General features: G+C 39.7%; 1 protein-coding gene and 1 long non-coding RNA gene across 2 annotated transcripts in view; both read left to right on the top strand.

Annotated features, from left to right (window-relative positions):
* The window catches only part of sbf1 (SET binding factor 1), a 65,714-nt gene that overhangs the window by 29,055 nt on the left and 12,653 nt on the right, over positions 1-24,006 (top strand). The window contains exons 4-22 of the mRNA XM_007572029.2: positions 1,466-1,477; positions 2,810-2,901; positions 3,048-3,158; positions 9,341-9,446; positions 9,790-9,922; positions 10,430-10,538; positions 11,072-11,185; positions 16,719-16,796; positions 17,226-17,339; positions 17,429-17,557; positions 18,191-18,289; positions 18,407-18,614; positions 18,857-18,969; positions 19,171-19,320; positions 19,529-19,597; positions 19,817-19,978; positions 20,091-20,356; positions 20,492-20,664; positions 20,747-20,820. Coding sequence (XP_007572091.1) covers positions 1,466-1,477; positions 2,810-2,901; positions 3,048-3,158; positions 9,341-9,446; positions 9,790-9,922; positions 10,430-10,538; positions 11,072-11,185; positions 16,719-16,796; positions 17,226-17,339; positions 17,429-17,557; positions 18,191-18,289; positions 18,407-18,614; positions 18,857-18,969; positions 19,171-19,320; positions 19,529-19,597; positions 19,817-19,978; positions 20,091-20,356; positions 20,492-20,664; positions 20,747-20,820 — 2,312 coding nt within the window. The remainder of the gene's footprint in view (positions 1-1,465; positions 1,478-2,809; positions 2,902-3,047; positions 3,159-9,340; positions 9,447-9,789; positions 9,923-10,429; positions 10,539-11,071; positions 11,186-16,718; positions 16,797-17,225; positions 17,340-17,428; positions 17,558-18,190; positions 18,290-18,406; positions 18,615-18,856; positions 18,970-19,170; positions 19,321-19,528; positions 19,598-19,816; positions 19,979-20,090; positions 20,357-20,491; positions 20,665-20,746; positions 20,821-24,006) is intronic.
* On the top strand, positions 20,827-23,874 carry LOC107838665 (uncharacterized). Its single transcript, XR_001664742.1, has 2 exons — positions 20,827-23,055; positions 23,374-23,874. It is a non-coding gene; the product is annotated as an uncharacterized LOC107838665 (long non-coding RNA).

Raw genomic sequence — 24,006 nt, forward strand, 5'->3', positions numbered from 1 at the left:
CTATTTCCAAAAAATAAATCAAAAATTATTTTTAATTACAGAAAGCTTATAGCCATCACAGTCATGGGGGAAGACTGCTTTCTTTCCACTCACCAACACTCTCCACAAGGAGAGTAAGCCATAAAAGGTCATTGGTAAGTTGATACAGTGTCAACGCATGTTAATGGAGAGTTGAGTGGAAGAATGATTGTTGCTTATTCAAAATTGTGGGGGAGATTCACAAGGCATGGACTGGCTCAGTCCCTATTAGAGTTGCAATATGTACTGAAGCACAATCGTCATGGCAATTTCTGTGAACATGGATCATATTTGTTAGGATACTGTATATTATACGTGTAAGTATGTATTAAAGGTATTCCAGCAGTCTGTAGTTCCCTGGTATCTGTTTTCAGGGACACACTGAAGCTCACACACTGATAGAGACCTGGTGTAACGGTAGAGAAAGAAAAGAGTCTAAAATTATTGATGATAATCAATGTCATAAGTGTAAAACATTATTTTCCTGATGTCATGTGGCCGTTGTCCTTGTACAAAAAGAAAAGTGAAGGCTTTGTTTAGAATATTTAATTCAATTTAGTTTTGTAGAACCGATTAAAACCACATTTATTCTCAAGGCTATCTGCATGACAAACTGGTCAAATTAATATCCAATTCCTCATCAAATGCAGATATATTCCATCCCATTTTTACACCATCTGTTGGTCTGAGAAGCAACATCTTGAAAACATATTATGATCAAAATGTGCTGAGTAATTATTTGCTTCCTGGAAATGGAAATCTAACTAAGTCAAAAGTCCATTTAAAAAAACATTTATATAGATTTTTAAGCACACTTTGATCATTCTGAACTTTCCACTATATACTTGGATTTAGCACTGCCTGGTGGTTGGGGAGCTCGGCAGTCAGACATCCAGCGGCCCGCTGTGTTTTTGAGCTAAAACATGTTTAAAGTTGATAGGAAATTTGAAAATATCAGTTGATAATTAAGTGTTATTGGAAGATTAAAATCTGATCACCAACTATAAAGTCTTAAAAAATGCAAACATTAAAAATAACAACAAATAAATAAGCAATGCTAACCAAGGAGGGGGAACAAGTATAAAACCTGGTGGCTCGCCACAGGCTTTATACATATCTGTATGTACATTTCTATATGTATTGCAGATATATATAATTTATATGTATATAATTTATAAAATATAAATTATTCTGATTTCTAAAACCTCTACATATTAAGCTATGATTGCCAGCAGTCTTTGTAGTTGCAGTCAGTAGTCCAGGAAACACATGCATGCTCTCTTGGCTAGATCATGTAAATAAGTACAAACTTGTATGAGGGCTGAATGTTTTGGAATGGTCTGTAAATGATTTGTAACAGAAGCTTATTTGTAGAAACAGACATTGCAACAAACACTGCAGACGACCCAGACTAACCTCTTCCTCTGCTCCTCTGTGTCTCCTGCAGTGGAGGGTGAGGGTCAGGGTCGCATTCTCCAGCGGTTTCCTGAGAAAGACTGGGAGGACAGTCCGTTCCCACAAGGCATTGAACTGGTGAGTCTGTGCTGACTGTCATGTTCCTGTGTATGGATTTAGCCCCGTCAGGCTTTCATTCTCCTCACAAGACAAAAACAGCAACTGTCTGAGGTTCAGATAGAGCTAACAGCATTCACACACAAATGAAATGTTTTTTTTTTTTTGTTTTTTTTTTGTGGTTTTACCAAAATAAAATGTTGGGATGAAATTCATAGAGGCTCTGGGTTGGTATGATGTTCGTTTCATCTCACCACACAGCAGAAAACCTGTCCAGATTAGATTTTCTGAAGGCCAAACAGACCTTCTGGATCCTCACTTCCCCCTCGAGTGTGTGTTGGACTGTCTGCCTGGAGATGATGCCACCTCCATGGCCCACATTCTGCAGGACATTCTGATTTTCATGCCCTTTTTTACCATTTGTTCAGTTAATTCAGGTGTTACTTTTGAATTTATACCACTCCCTCTGAGTTTTTCTACAGTCTTTTGTGTTCTTTTTTAATAGTAGTGTATTTTTTTGCCACTGGGACTTGAGCACATTCAGATAGGGCCACATCACACAGCTGCAACTCCTCACTGCGCTCTGTTGTTTGAGCCTCTACCTGCTGTTTTCCACCTGTTGGGTTGGCTGGAAGCATCTGTTCAAAGTTAATTAGGATGATTTAAGAACATCAGACTATTTTACATTTTTTAGAACCTTGAATTTCCCTTAGTAAGAATAATTTTGGACACGGTCTTTTATATTTTGTCATTTATTTTTAAAACTGTTTTGTTTATGAGTGACTAAGTTGCTGATTTGTTGTCTTTGTATATAGCCTTCATTTAAATGAGTACCTTCAATATTTAACATATTCAGGGAAAATCTGATTAAATATGAAACTATGACACATCAGTTTGAAAAATTTCACTATCTTCATTGTTTATGGTAAAACCTGGTATTATCTAACCTTCCTGCTGTCATCACATCCTCTCCCTCTGCCTCTCTAGTTTTGCCAGCCCAGCGGTTGGCAGCTGGTTCCAGAGCGGCAGCCGGCCTCCTTCTTCGTTGCCGTGTTGACTGACATCAACTCGGAGCGTCACTACTGTGCCTGCTTTACTTTCTGGGAGGGCTTGGATAATCCACAGGTGAAAGGAACGCCAGCTAGACACAGTCCCTCTGAGCTGATCACACAGGAAGCTGAACACCAATAACTTCATTTCAGCTTGATGTCATGACAGCATCTGTTTCTCCTCTGTGTTCAGCTGAAGAAGATTGATGCTGGCGATGCTGACGAGGCAGATGAGGAGCCAGCTGTAGTCCAGCACGCTAAACTGTTTGCACCGAAGAGCCTGGTGGTGGTTTCTCGACTTGATTACACCGAGGCCTTCAGGGTAGGTCATCATCAGCCTTCCCAGTATATTTCTAGGTGTTGAAAAGAAAAAAAGTGACAGATTTATAGTTTTAAGTGCATCATTAGTGTGTTTGTTACATTGCCCTGCTGACCTCTAACCTCTGTGTCTGTGCCTTGATTCCATAGAACTGCCTCGGTCTGATCTACACCGTCCATGTAGACGGCCTGTCTACGCCTTTAGAAACTGTGATCGGAAACCTGCTAACCTGTGTCATCCCTGTTGCCGGAGGCTCCCAGGTATGATAACCGACCAACACCTGCATGAGACATGTTGGTTCTGCTCTGGTCAGAGCCGAGATCAGGTGTTATAACGGCTGGGACACAGGTGTACAGGTGGTCATTAATGTGCGAGTGGGACTGTTTAGTTTAATATTCCTGAGTTTAATGAGAAACCTGTGTAGCTTTAATTACTGGTTCAGCCCAGTTCATCGCATCAGTTCTGCTGTATCCACCTAATTCCTATAAGCCATCATTATCAACTTGTGCTTCACACAGGATGAGATGGATGGAGGACTTGTAGCTGTGGTAACCCTGTAAATGGTTGGTTATATTTTACTGAAGGTCGAGGTCAACCTCATGGCTCTCCAGGCAGACATGAAGTCCAGTCCGGGGTCAACAGGAGAAACACACAGCAGGATGTTCATGTAGCTGTGAATTTGACAAATATTAAATGTAGGCGGGTAATGCTGATGGAAAACATAACTGTTACAGCGTAGTCTTATCCAGCTGTGTTTTGTGCTGCTAATTTTTCAAACCATGGCCTATTTTTGTGTGTAGCTCATTATATAAGCTGTCCACACTATTGAGTTCATCCAAGGAATCTGGGTTTTGTCTAATAATCTGTGTCACGCTTTACAATTACTCAGCTGCTGATTACTGACAAACAGCAACCAGCTGTCTGTTGGGAGAACGCAGAAAGATTTTTCTATAGGTTTTTTCAATGAACTGGAACCACAGTAAAATATGCTACGATCTACTAGAGCAAGTTATGACTGCTAGCATTTTTTCTTAGGAAGAAAACTGGACAAAATATAATATGCATTAGGAGTTCATAAGTTCAGGAATTCTGTTTGTGAACTTAAACTGCTCTATTTTTTTAATATAAAACATAATGAGAACTGCAATTAGAAAATAAATTTTTAATCAAACTTGAAAAACAAATAAGGAGCTGACTGCTGCCATCAGATCACACAGTGTTGCCATGGCACTGGAGGTTGAGGTCCAACTCATTTAGATGAGATGTTATATCCACCAACAGAACCTCAGATTCCATGATGTCATTTCCTGTCTGGAGAAGATTCCTCCAGGTGTCTCCTCTGAGGACCCGCTCCTTTCTCAGCCTCCTCACATTAATAAGCTGAAATGACTGGGCTCATAACCGCTGGGTTCTTCAAAATGGACAAAAAGATTTTTATCTAAGCTGCTCACCATTTACTTCAAATTTACAGCTTGCTGTGTGAATTAACTTCTGAAACAAAGCGGTTAACTGAAACTTTGGCTGTTTTCAGACGTTCCATCCACACTCAGTCCTACAGCAGCACCAGGAATAAGGTGGATATAGACCTTCAAACCAAACTGCTTTCTTTCACATAGGATGTCATTAGTGTGGCATGTTGTCACGGTTTGTTTCCACTTCCTAATGATGCATACCTCTGATGGGATGTTCTGCAGCATGTTTGTTCAAATGAATATTGTTTAAATCTTGAAGACGTATGTTGTGGGACGTCAGCATGCCATCTTGTGTTTTACTTAAAGCACATTTTGGCAGTTTTTAAATGGCATCATTCTCATTAAATGTGTTGTCTTGCTCCTGACGAATCATATCTTTGAAATTTTGGAAGAGGTGGTCTTCCACAATTAGCCATTGCCTTTTTATTTTAAATGCAAGCTATCCCAAAACCCAATTACTTCATTTTATTAGGGGTTCACAGATGGTGTAAGTTTCATATTTTCTGTGATTCTGTGTGAACTGAAGCCTTCTACTAGAGTTCCAGATGTGCTATCCCATTGTATGTGCACCCTTCTGTACACTGGCTCCTTTGTGTTACAGATAGATGAGTCCCCAGTTTGTAGTTTAGACAAAGTTCCCCAGTCCCCGGCCTGTGACTGGCTGCTGGCCTGTCTCCAGGTAACTTTCCTGTTCTGCAAGATTCACCAATCAGCAATAAGCTTCATGTTATTGATTCTGTCAATCAACCAGATCAGTGTCTTTTTTTTCATGAATTCATTTCAAATCATGAATAACTGAGTGATTCCAAATGTTTCTGACCTGCTTATGTGTGTTTTGTATTCAGACTGCAGAATCATATCATTTCTCCAGATTTGAGTTTGTTGCTGTTTTTTTATTTAATAATTTTGATTTTCTTCAGGTATTAAGAACCACACCCACCCACCAACACACACACAAACACACACATTAAAGTGGTTGCTTAGCAGGTCATAGTTCGCTTGCTTGGTGGCCATATGGCCTGGCAGATGGCTTCCTGCTGGCAGCGCAGCATCTGAATGAGACAATCACATCTAATCAGCATTAGACATTTCCAGGCTGCAGCAACCAATTACACGCTTCGGAAAGGCACTTAATATATGTCAAAAAACATATTTTGAAAATTCTGCTACTTTTCCCACTATTAAATTAGACTAAATCAGATTGTAAAACAGTAATTGATTCTGTTTGCCCAATGGCAGAAGTTGACATACATTTTCTTAGTATTTTGTAGAATTGCCTTTGAAACTTTGGTTTTTTTGTTTATCCTTCCTTAAACTTTTGACTATAGCTTGCTGAAATTTTCTCCTGCTCCTCCTGACCTAGTGGAGCTGAGTCAGTTCTCTAGAACCTGTTAGTCACACGCACATTCGGCTCAGTTCCAGATTTCTACCCTGCCATATGTCGATATGCCTGAGGGCAAGATACTTGACTCCAAGATTTCTTCTGATCTGTGTATAAATGTCTACATATTTTTGACTGCGACTGGATGAATGTGATGCTTCCATAAAGTGGTTTGATTAGAAAAGCATAATTTAAAATGAGCTGTGTCTGAGCCATGTTGTAAATGACTTGAGTATGCTTAGGGTCCACACTAGTCCCCAAACTACAACCTCTTGGTGGTTCTTCAATATTTCAAAAAAATCATCTTTCCTCATGCAGTGATGTAATTTGTGAAGTGCACAAGTCCCTTGTGCAGTAAAACAGCCATACAACATGATGCTGTACAGCTGGGTTTGTGTTTTCAGGCTCCCTTTACCTCCATATGTAACGACCACTGTGGGAAAACATGTCAGTAAGATCACACTGTCAGGCTGTCCATCCATCTTTTCATCCCACCCTTGTTGCTTTTGTTATTCTTGATTACATAAAGCCATATTTTCATATTTGCCTAAACATTGAAAGATGAGTCAAATTTAAGGGCAGTGTTAACTTTGGCTTTACTTTGACACACAAAAGTAATGTCTTACAACTGTCTGTGATTAATGAAACACTCAGATACCTGACTGAAGTTGGCCATCCCACCTTCTTCAAAGCAGACAAAAATGGTGTCAAATTTTTGTGGAACATTTGTGCTATATTTGTCTTTAAGATGTAGGTTTAAGTTTAGTAAAACTAGTCACTAAGGAGGGGGCGATGTTTAGCTGAAGGGCTGAGGATGGCAAAGAGTCCATGGAGTTTCCCCTGGGGAAATGGAAGCAAACTAAGGGTAACTCTGGCCACGGCAGTGTCCACAATTTCCAAATGTCCAAACTTCCCTGATTTTCAAAGACTTGTTTACTTTGGAATTAAGTCAAGTGTTTATTAGAATCCAAGCTGTTAAAGGAATACATACACATCTCCTCCTGAAATTGGGAACTCCAGTCCCATTTTTCACCCGGCCAGCTGCTCTGACTGAAATGAAAGAATCAGTCACTGTGCCGGAGGTCATTGGCACTTTGCTTGATCTCATCACGAGCTTGTAGATGTTAATGTCGGGGCACCTTTGTTTGGGATCATTTTTGTCTGCTGGAAGCAGCTTTACTTTTAGTACCGCTTATGGTTGGTGCCACTGTTTCAGTTTTGAAACTGATTCCTCAGAATTCACTTCCCTCTGAGCCAGTTGTTGTTGTAACAGCATTTTAAAATAACATTAGCTTTTGGTTTTGCCTTTTATCACACTTATGCTTGAAACTATCAGATTAATTGTAACATCAGAGTAATTTAACTTCAGTAAATGTGTTGAGATTACGATTATGTTTAAGGGAAAAAGCTTTTCAGAACAACTTGACCCTGCGTGAAAAGTAATTGCCCTATTATTCCTATGTATATTTTGAATTTTAATGGAAGCATTGTTTCTTTTTATTGCTGTTTTTGTGCTGCCAAAATGCCAAATATTTGTTTTGCATGTGTTTCGTGCAATGTTCTATTTTCACCCATTTTACAGTGGTATGATGATGTTTGTTCAGCCTATATGTTTTGCCATGCTGGTACATGACTGTCTTGTGCAGTCACCTCTAACATATCTTATCCTGCTGTGTGTGTGTGTTGAATGCTTGTGCAGCCGGGTCCAGAGGAGAGAGAGGACAGTTTGGTATGCCAGCCTGACTTCATATCCTCACGTCTCTCTCTACCAATCAGCTTCTTTTAATTTTCCTCCCCACTTCCTTCAGTCTATCCATGCACACCTGCTGCTTTAGGTGAACTAATTGAGATGCTTTCTGTTTGTGAACAACACCTGATCTCATCTACAGCAAAAGCTGATCCTAGATTCTTGAGATGTTTTAAAATGGTTATGTAATTTTGATGCAAATCATAGACAGTAGAAGCTAAAGTATCACTCAGAAACAGTTTTACCAAGAACATAAAAACAATTCCATTTTCCTCAGTAAAGTTGAGCACAGGCTCCAGGTTAGTACTTAGTTATAGACCAGTTAATTTGAATTGAAAAGTGAATTTATTTAGTTGGATAGAATAGATTCCTTGCACACAGTAGTGTAGTTGAAGCTTTCTTTTCTGTCCTGTTTGTTGACTTTGGCTTACAGTTAAACTTTAATTAATTTTCTCAGAAAATTAGCTGATATTATTATTCTAATAAATGTGTATATACTGTCCACTTTCTCTTCAGTATGTACAGTATATTCACCCAGCAGTTGGTCAGGGTGCCGTTAGCAGAGGTTACTGCAGTGGTGCGGCGTGGCATGGAGGCCCTCAGGCTGTGGCTCTGTGTCGGCCCTCAGGCTGTCGGCCCTCAGGCTGTCGGCCCTCAGGCTGGGCTCTGTGTCGGCCCTCAGGTCTCTGCTGTTTGTCATCTCCCTCTTGACAACCATTTCCTCTGTAGGGCTGTTGACTAATCAAGCTCACACAAACTGTGGTCCTAATGTTGGTGTACGTTACTTTTTTATTCTTTTCTGAAAAGCTTCAATCTGGGTTTTTATTAGCTGTAAGCCATAATCACAAATATTAACAGGAATACATTATTGAAATATGTTACTTTATGTAATGAATCCATCTGACCAGTTTCATTTTTTTCATGAATTCCTGAAATAGATTACCTTTTTGAGATGCTCTGATTTATCAAGGATGCAATTTTATTTCACTATGAGTTTACAACTACGACATTTAGGTGATGAAGAAGAAGCAGCACATCAGGTGCTTCTATTTGTCCAAAAAAAAAAAAAAACCGCTTTGCACACCTGATGATCAGATGTTGGCCCACAGGACTGAATGGCTAATCTGAGTCAACTGACTTGATCACTACTGCTGTAGAGTGCATGGGATGTGGCTGCACTGTTCTCTGTTTGGCCTCCTGAGCCAAACAATCCGGGGCCTTTTGGAACTTCTTCTCTGCTCCACATATGAATACTGTCCTAAACCACATCCCTGTGGTATATACTCCGTTAGGTAACCTCATCTTAAGCTTTTTACTTTCCACCCCTTGTTCGATGTTGTTTATTAATGATCTGGTAACTAATATATAGAACTGAAACCTTCTACGTAAAGCACAGAAATATGTGCTATTTAAAAAGTTAAAAATAGATTTTGCAGAATGTTGGTGGCTTGACTGATGTATGTAGTCAGTCTGATCATTCCCTCTTACCTGTTAGACTGCAGTGGACAGTTCATAGAGCATGAGGGCTGCAGTGTCGTTGAACCTCCATTGTCCGTGGGAACCTTTTGTTATGGTGCTGCTGTTGTTTTCCTATAAGGTTGTTGGCATGGAGTCTTTTGCAGCCTCATCAGCTGGAATGGCTTGGGTTTTATTTGTCATGTTTCTGCTGAGCTTCGGTGATTTTCCATCTCTGTATCAGACTCACGCTGTTTTCAGGACGCACACAACTCTGATCAAACCTCAGCACTGAATCATGATTTTCTTGAGTCGCATTTGTTTGATTTTTTTTTTCTTTCTTTAATTTATTCTAATCTTTTTTTTTTAATCTCTCTTTACCTGTAGAGGACAATAACATTAGGTGCTGGTGACCGGCAAGTTATCCAGACTCCCATCAATGACGCTCTTCCTGTCAGCGGCAGCAGCGTGGCCCAGCTCTTTAGGCAGCTTGGTATGGACTCTGATCCCATGTTTGGAGAAATAAACAATGAATTCATTCATTTTTAAATTTGTTGTTATTAGCAGGTTACAATTTTAGCTTTACAATTTTGGTGCTTGTTGGGTTGAACTGCACCACACCAGTGTTCCTGTGTGGAGCTAGCTTGGTTGATTTCAGGGCTTTTTAGAACACTGTTGTTTTCTACATTAGTGTCTGTTAATTGGTTAGATGGCTTGACAACTGTGTATCTTTTGTGTGTGTGTGTGTGTGTGTGTGTGTGAGAGAGAGAGAGAGAGAAACCTGGTTTTTCTCCACAGATGGCCTGTCATAATGTTTAGTGTGTTTTTCCTCTCAGGTATAGTCAACGTGTTGTACCTGTTCTGTGCTGCCCTGACGGAGCACAAGATCCTGTTTCTGTCCAGCAGCTACCAGAGGCTGACCGACGCCTGCCGAGGCCTGCTGGCCATAATGTTCCCCCTCAAATACAGGTGACCACTCTGATGCTTTGGAAGCAAAAACTCTGTTCACACTAACATGTGTACGTAGAGGGACAAATATTTTCTGCTGCTTGTACTTCCGCTCCACATTCAAACTAGCTTTATTTAATTTTTTTATTGATGAGAAAAACTGAGATCCTTAAAACACCTTCCAACGTGGAGATGTTGGAAGGGATTTAAGGGATTTAATTTAGGGAGTATATTTGGGGTCTGGAAATCCAGAGATTATTGGAAATCATGTGAGAAGCTAGAAGTCATAAGTAAAATATATATTTATATGCTAGGTTAGGTGTATTTAAACTGTTGTCGACCCTGTTCACATCAGCTTCTAAGTCTGAGATGGAGCATTCTCCATCTCAAATGGCGTTTTTGTACAAAACAGTTGATCCTCAATGCTTAACAGCTGTTCATTTTGCTCTGCTGCTGTAGTTGTGCTCGGCTTGTCTGTTGTTTGTGATGATGTTCACATTAAACCTTTTTTTTTGTTTGTTTTCTTAGTTTTACTTATGTTCCCATTTTACCCGGGAAGCTGCTGGAGGTCCTGAGCACTCCCACTCCCTTCATCATTGGTGTTAATTCCTTCTTCCGCTCTGAGACACAAGAACTGGTGAGTTTTTATCACTGAAAACATGAACATATGACAAAAGCAACTCACTAGTGTTAAGGAAATGTTTGTGTTCACAAAGGGCTAAAGAGATCTGTGATCTCAGAACAGTTAATATTATAATTCCACTCTTGAGCTTTGTCCTGCTGCCTGACTGATTGCTGCCTTTAAGATTTATAAATGTAATAAAATTGTGTTTTCAACTTTGATAAGTTAATCTTCAGAGTACTAAATAAAAATAATAATCTTTTGTCTGACTGTGACTTATTGAAAATGGAATGATCAGTTATGTTAAAGGTGTGAATTGACTCCTTATCTCAGCCCACAGATTGCTCTCTGATCCCTTGTCAGTGTAGAACAGAGGTTATCAGCTCTGCAGCCGTTCTGTCTCATTGTGGAGTTATTGTTGTTTGATGTCTGAAGTCGTAATGGACAACAGCCGATGGAAACAACTTAATGTCTGTTAGTCTGGGTTTATCATCTGATGCTGCACTGTTTATCGGTGATGTGTATGATACGTACTTGTGTGACTTTAGTTGGATGTAATCATTGCTGACCTGGATGGAGGCACCATTACCATCCCTGAATGCGTCCACATCTCTCTGCTGCCTGAACCTCTGCTGCAGCAGACCCAGACTGCCCTGTCCATGGTAAGACACAACCACATCATTACATAACACACTGGTAAATGTAGGGAAATCTCAGGAATGGGTTGTGGGAAGTCTTCACTAAGCTACACAGCACTGCTGGAAAGTCCTCACTGAGTTCTTCCTTCAATGACATAACAGGGTTTCATCATCTTTTAAAGCCATTCATCTATCCTTTATTTTCATTGTTGTAACAATGCTTCTTCTAATAACTTATACTGTCAGAAAACCATTTTCCCCTAAAATAGTTTCACATTTGAAGTGATTAACACAACCAAATGGACTAACTTCCAACAGATGCTGGTTGAGGAATGGAATATCATTCTACATTAATGTGGGACCAAATTAGTGATTGTTACAATAATAAATAAATAAATAAATTAATTAATTAATTAATAATAACATTCATGTGCTAAGAGTGGTGAGAAACATGAGAAAAGTATTAACGTATGCAGGTATAGAACCCTGAGCATGCTTTTCACAAGACTGTCAAAGAAAAACTGTATCTTCAGTCAGAGGTTTCTTCAAATTCACTGTAACACAGACTGTTACAGGGGATCCTTCAGCCATCATCATCTACATTAAAAAGAATCTTGAATAATTTGAGTTACAACATGGAGTTTCCTTTTAGGATCAATAAATAATTTTTGAATTTATCTGAATTTGAAACAACACTCAGTTGTCTGTAGAACTGCTCATTCTACATGTCTTATTATTAAACTGGTTTTGCAGAAATCTAGAATGTCGTAATGCAACTATTGTTAAAAAAAAATGATAGAAATTGCTTATTTTTTTAGAAGTTATTTCCAATTATTCACCAAGGTAATAAAATATTTTTTGCTTCATTTTTTAAGCCTAATGTTAAACTCCATCTGCATCATTATTTTGATTTGTTTTTGTTTTATAGCTACTGTTCATGTTAGAGCTTTGACATTGCCACCTCTGCTGACACTGTATTTTCTATATTGCAGGATAATATTTTAAAGCCTTGTTTTGCTGCCCTGTTGTCTTCATTAGAGGTGGTTTCCCCAGCCAGCTCATATAAAGCTGCTGGGTTGTTTCCAGTATCCCAGTGACAGTCCATTCTGAGAAAAGCTCTTACAGTCTGTACTGTAAGAGCTTTTCTCAGCTTCCTTATTGATATTTACAGATTACATTATTTCTTCCTCTTGTTAAAAATGCTTGTGTGTGTTTTTGATAACACATATTGAATTTGTTGTTAGTCATTGCATTTACACACTGAGGCTATGTGATGCAGGAAGTCCAGGATTTAATGCCACTTTGCTGGAAATCACTTTTATGATCTTGGTTTTGTGTTGACTAAGGATTACCAGGAATAATTGAAGAAATGTATCGTCTTTGTTATTCATATAATTCCATGTGTGAGCAATAGTTTTATTGTGTATTAGTCAGCCAGCTCATGTGCTGTACAGTTGTAAATTGTCTGCTGCACAGACTTTAATTATATATAGGAAGTAAATAAATGCATTTACTTCCTACATTTTACAGGGTTTTTTCTTGAATAACAAAATCTGCTGGCAGTTTGCTAATTCTGTTGCTGCTGCAACATTTAACCAATAGACGTTTATATCACCTGATGGTAAAACATTAACAGTTATGGCATTATCTCAGCCATAACTGAGAGACATGGAAACATTTAAGGTGTTTTTTTGAGGGAAGGAGTTCAGCTCCCATTTTCAAAGAAAGTGCCACAATCAAAGAGGTTCAGCTGCTAAAAAAATCTTTCTTCTTTTTTTTAATATTACTCCATATGTTTTCTCTCTCTCTCTCTCTCTCTCTCTATATATATATATATATATATATATATATATATATATATATATATATATATATATATATATATTCCTGTTGTAATAATCACTTAACTTTTAACTACAAAAAGTCTTGGAATGAAATCATCAAAGAGGAACAACTGGATCTGGATATTTTTAAATGTTAATAAATGAAGCTCCGTCCACAGTGCTCTGTACAATTATTTATTAACTATATCGGTATTGAAAACATATTCCCCTTCCTCACATTAAAACTAGCATTCACTGGCAGCAACAGCTCCTGTCAGTATGATCAGGGTTTTAACAGGAAGTTTCACTACCGTCATTAGTACTGGTGGAGTGGATGGGCCATTCACACCAAGATGCATTCAGATCCTCTGTACATAACAGCAGTGTGTGTTGGGCAGAGCCCACATGAAACGCCTCAACTGGGTGGGTGTGTGTGTATGGGTGTGTGTGTGTGTGGTTTCTCTGTCTCGCTCGTCTTTGGTGGAGAAAAAAAACTAATTTAATTTTGTCAGATTTATTGATTGACTTCCACTTCTGTACTGAATCTGTTCAAAGTGTTTATCCAAAAACACAAACTTGGTAATATTTAACGTGGGTAACCAAATAATTTATGAAAACTACATACACATTGTTAAAGATCATTTCCTGTCCCTCTAGTCTGCCAATCTCTACATTCTAGCTGCATTCTTTGGCCTTGTAGTCATTCATGGATCTTCTCAGATGTTACCCATCTACAACCTGATTCATGTGATGCATTGAATGCCTATATACTTTTAAGTTTACTATGCTTTGTCTCGGAGAGGTGAGTTTCTTGAAGGGATTTTACTTCTGCCTTTTATTTTTCATTTTGCCTAGTACTTTAGCCCTTTTTGTTGGATTAAGAACACCTTTTACATTTTAGCTTGTGATTCTTATTGGTACTGATAAAGTCAGGAGTTATACCTGGAAGAAGTGGCTGGGCAGAGGGAAGTCTGGGCCTCCCTTCTGAAGCTGCTACCCCCGCAACCTGACCCCGGATAAGCGGAAGAAAATGGATGGATGGATGGATGGATGGATGGATGGATGGATGGATGGATGGATGGACCTTTTGACTACTCAGACATATAGTAACAATTAATAGTCTGAACATTTTCCCTTTGTAAATGAAACTAACTTAAGTCCAGTTAAAGAAGACTTCCTTTCCTTTGATCTTGTCAACGTCCTTAGTGGTGTAATAGTTAATGAGTGACTCTGAGGGTAAAGCATCACTGCTCTGTGGTTGTGAAGGGCCCTCTGGTGGTGTTACCCGTTTGGTGTTTTATGGTTTTACTTGTTCCCTTCTAAAAGCGTCCAGCCTCTTCTTACATCCATCCCATGTTTCGTCCTTTGAATGCTCTTTGTCCATCTTTCCTGACTTGGTCCACATAGCACTCTTGATCTTGTCAGCTCACAATGTAGATAGTTGAGTGATGGTGATTTTGAAGCCTCAACTCACGATGTTTTTGTTGCTTCAGTTGCAGAGTTGTAGACACGTGGTGTTCTCATAAAATACCCTCAACTTGGCCGTGAATGGAGTCTGGAATTTATCTCCTTTTCTCTGAGGAACTGCTTCAGCGTATTCACACAGCCATTTTAACATAATCATGGTCTATTACTCCAAATACTGCCAGCATGAAGCCTTTCGTTTGCCAAGCTCGTTTTAATACTGCATCCTTGACTTCAAATGTGGTGAACTTGACTGTTATTAAACGTGGTGGGGGGCATCAGATGAAGGTTTAGTCCCAGTGAACGGTGAGCTCTCTCAGTAACCAGGTCAAATGATGTCAGAACGTCCAATTTGTCTATGAAGATTTTCATAGACAGTCTTTTCTATGAAGGCTGAGAGAGAGGAAGAGCGGTCCTCAGCCTTCTGCAGAGAATGGAGTTCAAATGTGGTGTTCACCCATCTCAGTCTGTTTCAGTTTCGCTTCACATTGTTCTTTACTTCATTGTGCTGAATGTATTTATCTGCTTTCAAAATATGGTTTTCTGCTTTGTCCAATCTTCCATTTGTTTTCTAGTTTCTCTTTAACTTCTAAAACCACTTCTATTCTCACGACGTGATTCTCTGAGTTGCTGGAAAATAGTTTGTAGATCAGTCGTCGTCGGCCACCACAGATGCTTCTGAATCCCAGAGACTAGCTGTTCATTTTATGAAGGGATATTCATTCCTTCATCTTTTGTAATTTGTTGTCGTACAGCAGAGCGTTTTTAGATTTAGGCTTAGGCATTTTAACTCACTCTGTAGTGTATTTTACATCCTGCAACTGCATAGAGGAAGGACATTTTTAGAATATTTATCTGGGAACCATTCAGTGAAGCTGTTGCCATCTTGCTTGCCCACCCAGAAGTCCATAATTTTCCTTTTTACAGGTTTTCTGATTACATTCAGTGATATGTTCAAAGTTTTACAGAACACAAGGCATGTGACTCAAGACCATAATAGGAAAATTAGCATTAAGTGTCGGTTTTTCCACTTAATGACCAACAGTCAACTGGATCTACATCAGAGGTAATTCATCCCAGCAAGTCGATTTTAAATAATAAACTGACTGCAGCACAAGCTGAACTGAAGACACAGAGGTTTCTCATTGTCTGAAGCAGAAAAGTAGCACAACAGTCTCTGGGTTTTAAGCCAGAAAGAAGGACAACAAGAAGTTGTGTGGAGCCCTGAGTTTCTACTTGGACTCATTTTAAGGCATAATATGTCAGGCATCTGGGAGATGGCCTGGGTCACTGGGCCTAAGTGAAATGAAATGTGCTGTTTCAGGGTTTCTGTGTAATCACATTGACCTCTGTCACTAATTGAGCAAATATTTCCCGGTTCCCTTCCACAACAAACAAAAAAGAACAAATCCTTCTGAAATAAGCGGAAATTCATGAAGGTTTATTGGCATTCTACATTGTTTATTCAATTTTATCACAATTGAGACTTTGCTTTGGATTGTGGAGATGAATATTTCATAAAATGCTGAATATTACAATAACACAGACATTCCTACCCACATGATGTCATGATATATTAGACAATTATTTTTAACAAAATTACTTTTCATAAAAAGTGAATTGCCATTTCAATAAGTTGCAAAGACAACAACAGACCTGCCTGTATTTAAGCACAGAAAATCCAGCTGATATCCAGAGGAGAGGTCGACTAATAATTGGTAACATTTTACATTTTCTAAGTATGGCAACTGGTGTTGATGATTCAGTCTTCACTGATTTTGAACAGGCACATATTTGGGCAGCACAACACCACTGTTACTGCATGAGCCATCTCACTTCAGCTTAATAGTGAACAAGTTCCCTGTAAAAGTAAATACCAAAACTGATCATGGGTCAAAAAATGAAAATGACAAGAAATCTGAGCTCTGCCTTCAGAAAAACCTAAAACAAATCATTCTTTTTAACCTTAGACATAATTGGTATAAACTAAGTCTGTTTGAACTTCTGCTTCACTCTCAACTATGTTACAACTATGGGTTTTTCTCCAGCTCCATCCATCTTCCTATTCCCGTCCCTATTGACAAAAAACAGCATGATGTTGCTGCCATCACATTTTACAGTGGGTGTCTTTGGAGGGAGACTCTGTTTTTAGTTGTTTTGGAAGTGCCTTTTAAAATGGGTCCTTCACATGCAACATGAAACAAGAAAGCAAGGTGGAAGGGGAGATGTGGTTGTGCATCATTTTTGACAGGTTTGTAAAATTGTTGCAGGTTTTGGACCCGGAGTTGGAATTTTCAGATCAGGCGTTTCCCCCACAGTCCATGCATCCTTCTGCACTAAAGATCCAGGTAGGAAAATGTGAATACAGATCTTTATACACACTCCACACTCCACGAAAGAGCACTTGGACTGACTTTAAATCTGCTTTAAAAGCCTCTGAAAATCAAATTTTAAATAATTAAAAATTCTTTTAATTTTAAAATCATGAACACCATGCACTGCCACTTCATACTCATTTAGAGTGTTGATTCATGCTAAGTCAGTGATTCCTTTCAAATGTTTGGGACTTTTAACCATTTAGAACAATAAACTGATCTGTTTTGTACCTGGAATCTAATTAGAATGTGTGTAACTTTAAATTTGTCTGTATGGGATTGGATTGAATGGACCGTTACCCTGCTACTATATATTTCTGAACACACATTGTTTAATTGTTTTGTAACATGGCTTAAGAGCGTCCTATTGATAAACTGAGCTGAACTGTGGGTGTGTTTCAGGATAAGGAAATCCGAGCCGTCTTCCTCTGGCTCTTCGCTCGACTTTTCCAAGGTTATCGCTGGTGTTTACATATCATCCGAATTCACCCAGAACCTGTAATCCGCTTCCATAAGGTATAGAAATGTGTTGTTGTGATGAGGGGGGGAGGCCTTTGCTTTTAGTTGTAAAAAAACAAAAGTGTCTCTTCCTTTTACTGGGACAGGCGGCCTTCCTGGGTCAGAGATCCCTGACAGAGGATGACTTCCTGATGAAGGTGTTGGACGGGATGGCATTCGCAGGCTTTGTATCAGAGAGGGGCCCACCGTACAGAGCCACCGACCTGTTTGATGATGTGAGTCTTGAGTTTGATGATATGTGCACAAATATGAAGATTGTTAGCTAAATTAAGACTCTTGCTGATATTCTTTTCTTAAAAACTAAGTGTTGTGAAGTTTACATCAGTAGTTAAATAAAAAAAAGAGAGAAGAGATTCATTACAGTAACAATGCTATTATGAAGCATTTTGATTCATTTCAATAAACATGGCAAATTTTAGTTTCTCTGATAACTAGAATATTATGTTTTTTTAAGCTGAATTACTGCACTGAACAAGTTTTCTGATGAATTTATAATTTACATGCATGTAAATATGAGTTGCATGTATTAATTAACTTTGTCATTAAAATGTGCTGAGGGTGCGGCGGCGGCACAGGGTTAAAGCCATGTATGGAGGCTTTAGCCTTTGATGCGGCTGTCACGGGTTTCAGTCCTGACCCCATGACCTTGGTCGCAGGTCTTCCCTCTCTCTCAACCCACTTTCCTGTCTGAGAGCTGTTAATAGAGGCCACTGGAGCCAACAAAATCTTAAAAACAGTGTTTCTACTGCATTCTTAGCCGTTCTATTCACGGGGTTTTATTATTTTGCTTTGTTGGTCATATAGCTTTCATATCATGCAGATGTTTAAATCTTCTTTTTTTTCCACAGCTTGTTGCCAATCAGGTGGAGCGAATACGACAAGAGGAAGCCTGCCCACACAAAGTCATGAATCACATCAAAGAGCTGGCAGAGCAACTTTTTAAAAATGTATGATTTCCAATATTTCAGGGCATTCACATTCCATTCATCCAGGAACTGTGCCATCTTCTGCTTTGTTCAGTTAGGGTTAGAGTTAGCCCTCACCTTTACTTGACGTCCTTCCAGGAGAACCCCTACCCCGCAGTCGCAATGCACAAAGTCCAGAGGCCATCAGAAACCAGCCAGAGTACGGATCAGAGTCGGACACCGTTTCCTGTTCTGGATGATGTCGCAGTGCAGCTCTTCATCGATCACGCTGTTGCCAAGCTCAACAATTCACCGCCTGTTGTAAAAGCAGAGCTCAAGAGCATGGTGCCATCTGGGCCTCCACTGGGTGAGCACAACCTCTATTCCTTAAGATTAAAACACAAAGAGGAATCTGATGGTAACGCACAAACTGAAGTCACCCATGAGGATTTGTAGATGTGTATTTCACAATGGGAATATAAGCTTTGTGTTAAAAATGTAAAAATACAGATGTGTATTTATCTTTATGCAACTCAGACTAAGCGTTTTATTTTTAGCAATAGAGACAGTTTGTCATGATGTTGATGAATAACTGCTACTTCCTCTCAGGAGACATTGTTGACAGGAACGGTAATGTGATGGCTAACAGCGCTCGCAGGCTGGAGGTGGTCAGGAACTGCATCACTTATATATTTGACAACAAGATGCTGGAGGCCAAGAAGGTGAGTGAGACTCATGATGTCTGCAAAATAGAGCTACAGCGTTTCTAAACTCCAAACTTAGGGAACGAAAATAGGAATGAATTCCTTTTTTTCCCTAAATGATATGATGCTAAATGGAACCTTACCTTACCTTAAATGGCCATGTCACAGCAGATCATGTGTGTGTGAAGTGCATTCTGACCGTCTCTCTCCATGGTCCAGCTGATGCCGGCTGTGCTGCGGGCATTAAAGGGTCGCACAGCACGGGTCTGTCTGACCCAGGAGCTAAATCAACATGTTCTTCAGAACCGAGCTGTGCTGGACGACCAGCAGTTTGACTACATTGTTCGCATGATGAACTGCACTTTACAGGTGAGCCTGCACATGTGCAACACACCTCAGAACATCAGCGCTAATGCTCCATCTGTTAATGTCGCATGAAGTTTTTGCTGTCTTTTAGTGCCTCTGTCTCTAATGTTCATATAAAACCAACTAGGTTTTGAAATGTCTGTCATAAAATCTTAGTGAACTTTTGTATTCATATTAAACAACAAATTAAGTTCTTTATCTTGCAATGCAGGACTGTTCCCATATGGATGAACATGGTATTGCAGCCGCTCTGCTTCCTCTTGTCACGGCCTTCTGCAGAGTAAGTTTCAAACTAGCATTAAGAAAGTCACTTCATTATATGTATTCAAGTCTTAAATCCATAAAGCTCTAAGAAAGCAGTGAGATACTGTAGGTTTTCCTTTCTTCACTCAGTGGGAGGAACTTTAGATGAGAAACACTCAGAATGTGACTTCTCTGTCGCTTAATCTGGGTTAAAGTTTCTTGGCTTCTTCTCAAAAATCTGTTTTTTACTGGACAGAAACTGGGTGCAGGCATCACTCAGTTTGCCTACAGCTGTGTTCAAGAACACATGGTGTGGACTACCATGCAGTTTTGGGAGGCCATGTTCTACAGTGACGTTCAGAACCACATCAAAGCTCTGTACATGGAGACAGATGATGGAGACCAGCAGAGCAACTCAGTGAGCACTTACGTTCCACCCTCCATATGACTGAGAGCATCCAGCACTGGTCAAATGTGGCTTCTGGTCACCAGCTCATCTGTTTCTCTCATATTTGTTGATCCATCACCAGGACCAACAGGAAGGGTCAGGCACCAGAAGGGAAATCAGCGCCTTGGAACTCGCGGCTGAGCAAAACCGTCTGTGGCCGACCCTCAGCAAAGAGATGCAGACAGAACGCGTGCAGAAGGAGGAGAGCACGGTTTTCAGCCAGGCCATCCATTACGCCAACAGGATGAGCTACCTCCTGCTGCCACTGGACACCAGCAAGAACCGGCTGCTAAGGAGTTCTGGCCTCGGAGACGTGGAGAGCGTCAGCAACAGCTATGTCACCAACAGGTAACCAGAGGGAGGCACATCCTCATCTCAGCCACCAGGGGTCAGAGAGTAACGATGCGTTCTGCTCTTCAAGACTTGGTGGTTTGTAGGTTAGAATGTAACAGAAGTTTAAATCGGGTTCATCTGGTCTTGCAGTATTGCAGGCAGCATGGCAGAGAGCTACGACACAGAGAGTGGCTTTGAAGATGCAGAGAGCTCGGACGTGGCCAATTCAGTGGTGCGCTTTATCAACCGCTTTGTAGATAAAGTGTGTAATGAGAGCGGAGTGACGAACGAGCACCTGAAAGCGCTCCACACTATGATACCAGGTACGGTCCCACACTCACTGATCTCTGATTGAGCAGTTTACAAGCATTGTATGGAGCTTCACTGGTATAAATGTGTCTGCAGATATTGTTCAGATGCACATCGAGACACTGGACGCAGTCCACAGGGAGAGTAAGAGACTGCCTCCGATCCAAAAGGTAACCAATTCCTGTTTTTACCTTCCACTGGAAAAAGGTCATGCAGAGCCCCATCCAGCCCCGCCCACCCCCCTCTCCACCAATCCCTTCAGCTCAGGCTCACAGTGTCACGGCAGGTACGTCTGTCCACCCAGACAGAACGGCGTGATTCTCAGCATGCCGCAGTGGTGCTTGCTGGGTGATGGTTCCCTCCCACCCTGCTGTTTGATCTCTGTAGAGGCCGGAGAAGCTCAGTCTAGCTGTTGTAGCTTCTCCAGGACCTCCAGAGCCGAGTGCCTTCACGCTGAAGGGTGCATGCATGCAGTGTGCTGGAGACGGATATGGGCTACGCCGAGCTTGAGCTGACTGTTTTTTTTTTTTTTAATCATTCCTGTAGATATGTTATAGGAAAATGGCATCATGTGAGCATTGTCTCGCCTTAGTTTTCAGAGTAAATCAGTCAGTAGCCCCTACAGTGCCCTGCATGTTTTGGATGAGTCTCTGCTTCAGCAAAACTGATTGAAATAAGTAAAGTACCTCAGCAAGTCAAGTTCTGAAGTGACCTGGTAATGATCCACTGGTTTGACTGGAGTCATGTTACAACCACAGACTTTAACAGAAAGTCATTTTGAGTGGTAGACAAACACTAAGTAGTGCATGCAGTGGGAATTTTCATTGTTTTCAAAATCTTTTGCAAATATAAACCTAAAGGGTGTGCTCACTAGAAACTAGAGGCTTAGTTTGTACTCATTGTTCTTTGCAAAATAGCTCATTACAGTCATGGATGGATTCAGAGCAGGACTTTGTTTGAAGAGTTCATTCTAATACAGAAAAAGGCTTTGATTTTACCTAGTAACTCTGTGCCCTTAGTGCCACTTTCCTGCAGCTTTTGGACGCTTTCCTGCTCCAACACACCTGAACCAAACACTGAATTACCACCTCAGTACATCAGCAAATTTTGCAAATGCAAAAGTAACCTATTCATTTGATTCTGTGGATTCTAATCATGCATTACTCTCCTTTGTACTTCCAATATTTCAACAGTTTGTCAGCTACTCTTTCAGAGAAAACAAGACATTGGATACTTTTCCAAAGCAAGACCTCCTCTGGAAAAAGCTGATCACAATATCATTTTTCTCTGCTCAGCATATAAACTCCTAGTTCGTAGGCATCCTGTAAAGAAAGGCTAGAAGATGGTCGCAGGAAGCTGAAGAGGCGACAGAATGAAATGCTCTGTGCCAGCCACATTAACAGTAACTTCCATGACTGAGTGTGTTACTGTTAGGTTTTATTTGCAAAAGAAATTGAACTGTTTGTTGTTCTCATTCCACGTATATGCGCTACTTTGGGTCGGTATACCAGATAAACACCCAGTAAATACATTGTATGATTGTAATTTGACAAAAAGGACGAACATCATAGTTCTGATTGTGCCATCAGTTCAGTCAAATAGAATTTCTTCTTTTTTTTTGTTTGTTTTTGTGGTGTTTCTTTGGAATCTCTCCCAAACAGAGATGAATGGTGAAGTGGTTAAAAGGACAAAGCCAACTTCACACTTTTCACGGTCTGCCTTTGGAATACCTCAGCAGTCTCGTAATCAGCCCTGAGTTCAAAATGAAGCTGCTGACAAAATACCAGACGATTGACAAATATAAAAAACATAATGCTGGTCTTTGGTTTATATAGTTTTTTGTGTATAAAATCTCATTTACAAGGACTTCTCCAGATGACATCTGGTTGGTGTTTGTTCTGCAGTCAGAATTTAACTTTAACATTACCCAGATTGCAAGCAATGGTAATTCAACGTTGAATTATGGTAAAAAAAAAAAAAGGTTGATTTTTGGTTATAGTCAACGGTGGATCAACCATCAAACAATTATCCTATTCTAGCCAAGTAATCAATGTTGAAGAATTGTCACTGAGTCAATGTTGTTTTGTGATTGAATTCTAATGATTCAAATGCCAACATCTGATCAATGTTAAATCAATGTAATGACGTTTATGACGTTTTAAACTGTTAAGGACAGTGGGTTGTGATTCCTTTCTGTACATTTTCTTACTTGTCTGTAAATATTACTGACTGTTTGTGCGTAATGTGTTGACAAAAACATCTACAAGTCACTTCAAGCAGTGGAGTGGTCCACCCCCTCCAACTCACCTTTTTACATGAGTGGTATGGCCCAACTACACGACCCTTTGCTGCTGGCTTGTTTGCAACCTGCTTCTGAATTGAATTCTACTCTGAGCACTTTTGCAGTAAGTTTGGTGACATTACTTTTATCTTAACTTTGTTTATTGAAAAATAACTGCATTGTTTTGTGCCTATGCTGCAGCTTGATAAGTAAAGGTGTGATTATATATGTCGACTAACTTTAAGATAAATTTTCATGAATATTCATTGGCATATTAGTTTAGCTGTGAGTGTACAAGTGGAACTATACAGTTTCTGTGTGTGTTCTCAGATCCAGTACACTGTTTAATATTTCACTGTGTTTCAAAACTTTTCAAATGTTTATCATCTTTCTAACCGGCCCAAACCGGCACCTTCCTCACTCTTGTTTTGGTGTTTTTCAGCTGCTGCTCGGTAGTTTGGCCCAAAGCTGACTGACAAGGACTATAGCGAAACTGTCAAGAAGTGGCTTTGTTATGCAACAGAGAGGGAGGAAGGCATCAAGAAACCAATGTGATGCCAACCAAAGTCAAACTTGGGTTACCCCAACACATGTTTCCCTGGTTCATACAGCACAAGGCTTAACCTCATGGACGCCGTTCTTCTATGGACAATAAGACTGTTGTTCAAAAAGGAATCAAATATTTTTACAGATCTATACGTGTTTTCTTAAATAAAATGAAATATTAATGCCATCTTGTTATTTTTAAGCTTGTGTACACACATTTTTGGAAATATGTTAATGTAAGATAATTTTGAATGACATAATACTTATTGTCTGTCAACAACATTGTGTATTTAACACCTGTGAAAAAACTTGTAATGGTATGTGATGATGTAGACCTATCAGACCAAAAAATATACAAGACTCAATATTGATTCCTTAACTTTGATTCGATGTAAAACTAAAATGTGCATGTAGATGATTGTTGAAACAACATTGATATAGTGTCAGTTATTAATGTTGATTCGACATGTCAGTCACCGACCACTTTTAATATCATTTCAGTGTCATTCTTCAACATGGATTCAGTGTT

The sequence above is a fragment of the Poecilia formosa genome, unplaced genomic scaffold (genome assembly GCF_000485575.1).
Source record: "Poecilia formosa unplaced genomic scaffold, Poecilia_formosa-5.1.2 Scaffold292, whole genome shotgun sequence".
Classification (NCBI taxonomy): Eukaryota; Metazoa; Chordata; class Actinopteri; order Cyprinodontiformes; family Poeciliidae; genus Poecilia; species Poecilia formosa.